The following is a 5,000-nucleotide window of genomic DNA, read 5'->3' as shown; positions in this document are numbered from 1 at the left end:
TTTCTACGCATGTTAATTACAACCTTACCTGTCACTTTGATTATCTGTGTCACCGACAGTCCTTCCGGTGGGAAAAAAATTCTAATGCCAAATAAAAAAAAGAAAATGTTTGTTTTTGAGGACAAGGAGAATTATAAACAAAACTTTCATTAAAAAACAAGTTATTGCTGGAAACCGTGCGAGCTTTGTCCCCTAGATACACTCCCGGTAAAGTCTGCAAAATTGAGTTTAAGAAAAATAATCATGATTATAATAATAATAAGAAGAATAATAAATAACTTTTCTATAGCGCGAGTCCCATCAATTGGCTCCAGGCGCTTTACAAATTCATTCAATATGGGTCAAGGCATATCAGGTCGCTGCTTTGGGATGAGGGTGTGGGTGTTGTGTGATGGCCCGGTGTGAGGGGGAGGGGGGGGGAGGGGCTTTCTATACAAACATAGTTATGAGAGATGTAAAAGACTGTCGCCAAAATCTCGCTTGTTTTCCTTCCAAACCAGCGTCATTGGCCTGTGCGGCAAAAGCAATTGAAACTGATGTACAATTCCAGGAGTGGTAATGTTGTTCTTTTTCCCCCTATACTGATGTTCTAGGTCAAATTGTGTGCGGAAGTGCTGGTGGATTATTCCCCTTCACACAACTTCCCACAAGCAACTCTTTATATGTAAAATGTTGAATTTTAATGTCTAATGTAAAGCACCATATGAGACTGCCATTTGGTGGTCAACAGCGCTATAAAAGAATGTTTTATTATTATCACTAGCGTGAGAGACCCGGCTTCGCCCGGGCTCTTCTGTCTGTCTATGGCTGTCTGTGAGTGTGCGTCTCTCAAACACACACACACAATATTCAATCGTTTATATACTCTCTCAAAAGAATATTCGGGACGCAACTTCAAAGTAAGAAAGAGAGCTACCGGGAAAACCTCTACGTCACAAATGGAACGAATGGAAAATCTCAGAAGGCGTTCGAATGTAAACATCCTGTTTGTGTCTTTGGGCATGTTCACGTAATATTCCAGAGTATTCTTCCGACATCGCTACAATCTATTAAAATAGTCACAAATGGAACGAATGGAAAATCTTCGAAGGCGTTCGAATGTAAACATCCTGTTTGTGGCTACTGCAATGTACTACATCCAGATCCAGATCCAGATCCAGAGAGGGAGAGAGAGAGAGTGTGGGTATGTGTGTGTGTGTGTGTGTTCGTGCGTGCTTGTGTGTGTATGTGTGTGGTCGCCAAAGGTCAGAGACGGGAGGGGGTAGGAAGACTGTGTGTGTGTGTGTGTGTGTGTGTGTGTGTGTGTGTGTGTGTGTGTTTTTTTCTCTCTCTGTCTGTTTCTGTCTGTCTGTCTGTCTGTTTGTCTCTCTGTCTGTCTTGTCACATATTGATATTTTAGGACAGAGAGAGCTAGTGTGTGCGTGTGTGAATTCTCAGAGACATATACAGAAAGCGCGATTGTTGTTTTGAATGATCAAGTGTAGATCTATATGCAATCTGTTTCTGTGTGTGACAGGTGCGTGTAATTCTTTCGAGTGTTTTATCTGTACGGGGGCATGAGAATTCTCTTCAGTTTTGCAATCGTGCTGATACGCCGCGGCTTCATGCTTTGATCTGAATACTCCGGAATATGACGTGAACCTGCTGATTCATGAAGGGCCGACCACATTTGGCCGCCGTTTTACGCTCTATGCGCCGCAGGCCGTTTTGTGCGTCGCGCGGGATTTGCCGAGTGGCCACACATCGACGATTTTTTTCACAACGCGGTATCAGTGAGCGGGTCACCGTTCAGTTGCATTCGACTGCCGCGCCGCGAGCAGCTGACGTCATCGCTCTGGTTTGCTCTGATTGGTCAAATTTCCGTCGTTCTATGTCTGTGTCATAGAAATTAGAACACGCGCTATTCTTCTGCAAATAACGCTTCGCGATCATAGCACGACGCGGTGCGCCGTTTTGAGCATAAGTCAAATGTGGACAGGGTCGGCCGGGAGTGTCTGGTCGGGCCTTCAAATGAGGGATGCAGACGCTACAATCTATTAAAATAGTCACAAATGGAACGAATGGAAAATCTTCGAAGGCGTTCGAATGTAAACATCCTGTTTGTGGCTACTGCAATGTACTACATCCAGATCCAGATCCAGATCCAGAGAGGGACACAGAGAGAGTGTGTGTATGTGTGTGTGTGTGTGTTCGTGCGTGCTTGCGTGTGTGTGTGTGTCACGTGTATGTGTGTGTGTGTGTGTGGTCGCCAAAGGTCAGAGACGGGAGGGGGTAGGAAGACTGTGTGTGTGTGTGTGTGTGTGTGTGTTTTTTCTCTCTCTGTCTGTCTCTGTCTGTCTGTCTGTCTGTTTGTCTCTCTGTCTGTCTTGTCATATATTGATATTTTAGGACAGAGAGAGCTAGTGTGTGCGTGTGTGAATTCTCAGATACATATACAGAAAGCGCGATTGTTGTTTTGAATGATCAAGTGTAGATCTATATGCAATCTGTTTCTGTGTGTGACATGACAAGTGCGTGTAATTCTTTCGAGTGTTTTATCTGTACGAGGGCATGAGAATTCTCTTCAGTTTTGCAATCGTGCTGATACGCCGCGGCTTCATGCTTTGATCTGGGAGTGGTAGTTGTGGAGTCGGCGGTGGTGGTGGGAATGGGGGTGGTGGTGGTGGGGGGGTCGGATCTGGGGATTGAAAGGGGGGGGGGCAAGTTTACTTTTTTTTTAGAAGAGCCAAGCCACAACTAAAAGTTTCTCTCTTCGGGGGGGGGGGGGGGGGGGGGGGGCGGAGGAGGACTGGAGGGCTGGCAGCGCAGCGGCGTCGGCAGCGGCGGTGGTGGTCAGGTGCACATCTTCACAGTCACAGGAGTGCACATGCACGACATCGTCTTCCTGCCCCCTCCCTTCTCGGAGCTTTGGCAGACAGACACACACACACACACACACAGACAGACAGACACTCTCTTTTATTTATATGTATAGATTATTAAGCACAAGACAATGTACGCACGGAAAAGGTCATGAAGTCCACGTCAGAGTTCAGTTGGTTATACTTATAGCAACACAAAAATAACCCCCAAAACACAGAGGTCGTGGAGGAGAGGGAGTGGGGGTTTGAGAGGTTGGAAGTTGGAGAACATACGTGTAAAAGGCCACTCGTGCTAAACTGAACAAAGAAAAGGGTGAGTGCGGGCGGAAGTTGCAGACTTTTTCGGTATGTGTGAGTGGGCGAGGGGTGTACGGTTTGGGTATCGATGATGATGATGAATGATGATGATGATGATGATGATGATGATGATTGCTGATGATGATGATGATTGATGATGACGATGATGATGATGATGATGATGATTGATGATGATGATTGATGATGACGACGATGATGATGATGATTGATGATGATTGATGATGATGATGATGATTGATGAAGACGACGACGACGATGATGATGATGATGATGACGTTGATGATGATGATTGATTGATGATTGATTGATGATGATTGATGATGATGATGATTACAGTGTGTGGGGACGGAGGACCTGGGCAGACTGTACGGTGTCGCTGTGGACTCCCCCCTGGCGCCCAGTGACCTGCAGACCGTCACGCCTGGCTTGTTGCACGTGCTGACCCAGCCAAAACAATGCTCCTCTGACGTCACCAAGCCATACAAGCCGCCCGCCACTGCTGCAGGTAGGATGGTGTGAGGCGTCGCTTCCACCTAGAAGACGAATTCCACACGCACGCAAGCACACGCACACACACACACACACACACACTGTCACACACACACACACACACACACACACACACCGTCACACACACACACACACACACCGTCACACACACACACACACACACCGTCACACACACACACACACACCGTCACACACACACACACACACACACACACACACACACACACGAAATCCGAAAATAACTCTGTCGGGTTTGAATGGGTTGTGAAAGAGTGAATGCCCTTGATTTCTACTCGGACAAACATTGGAAGGATCAATCATCAGCGAGGGTTGTGTCTGAAAGACTCAGACAGGGAGCACGTGTGACTTTATTTGTCAGAGAAAAGGCAAGGGTGTCAAGGGTATTCACTCTTTCACAGCCCTCACAAACCCGACGGAGTTATTTCCGAAAATCGTCGATGTTGTGTTGCATTACAAACAGACAAGAAAACAGTCACAATTAGCGCTCGTAGAGTCGGGAATGAGCCTCTGCTATGATGGCTTAATTGTGAATAAATGGGATTCCTCTGCACATTGATTCAGAGTACATTGATGTTGACTATATGTGTACCAACATCATATTCCAAACGGTGGCGTAGTGGGGTCTTTATCAGATAGTGCACTCAACAGCACTGTCGCTGATGGGGTCTATGTCGACCAAAAGAGTGGGATTCCCTGTAGGTGGAGTTCCTGTAGAGGGATTCCCTGTATACAGGGAATCCCACAGGTTAGAGTTTGTCAATAAAACTTGCAAACCATACTCGAATTTCTAAGAATTATCACTAAAGATCGAAAAACATCAAATTCTACCGATGTCGCTAAGCATCACGTGACTTTCAGCGATATCAGCGAAACACTACTGGAACTAGACCCTGTGGGATTCCCTGTATACAGGAAATCCCCCTACAGGAACTCCACCTACAGGGAATCCCACTCTTTTGGTCGACATAGACCCCATCAGCAACACTGTCAAGCATTGCTCCTTCCCACAGAATTGTGTATACAGTGGAACCCCATGTTAAGACCCCATGTTAAGACCCCATGTTAAGACCCCATGTTAAGACCCCATGTTAAGACCCCACTATTAAACACTCTCTCCCTTTTAAGACCCTGTTTTCTCAGACTTGTTCATAACCTCTGTAAATCCACCCCCATTTTAAGACTCCCTCATTGTGTAGACCTGACTTATGCAGAGTTTTGGTGGTCTTATAACTGGGGAGTTCCACTCAGCTGTTCTCGTATGTTGTCACCCAAACCCACTGTTGTCACCCA

General features: G+C 46.2%; 1 protein-coding gene across 1 annotated transcript in view; it reads left to right on the top strand.

Annotated features, from left to right (window-relative positions):
* LOC138970586 (metal cation symporter ZIP14-like) overlaps positions 1-5,000 on the top strand; it is a 47,982-nt gene that overhangs the window by 9,448 nt on the left and 33,534 nt on the right. Inside the window, exon 2 of the mRNA XM_070343052.1 lies at positions 3,516-3,684. Coding sequence (XP_070199153.1) covers positions 3,516-3,684 — 169 coding nt within the window. The remainder of the gene's footprint in view (positions 1-3,515; positions 3,685-5,000) is intronic.

The sequence above is a fragment of the Littorina saxatilis genome, linkage group LG7, assembly GCF_037325665.1.
Source record: "Littorina saxatilis isolate snail1 linkage group LG7, US_GU_Lsax_2.0, whole genome shotgun sequence".
Lineage (NCBI taxonomy): Eukaryota > Metazoa > Mollusca > Gastropoda > Littorinimorpha > Littorinidae > Littorina > Littorina saxatilis.
The sequence above is the reverse complement of the archived record's forward strand: the minus strand, read 5'-3'. Positions and strand labels throughout refer to the sequence as shown.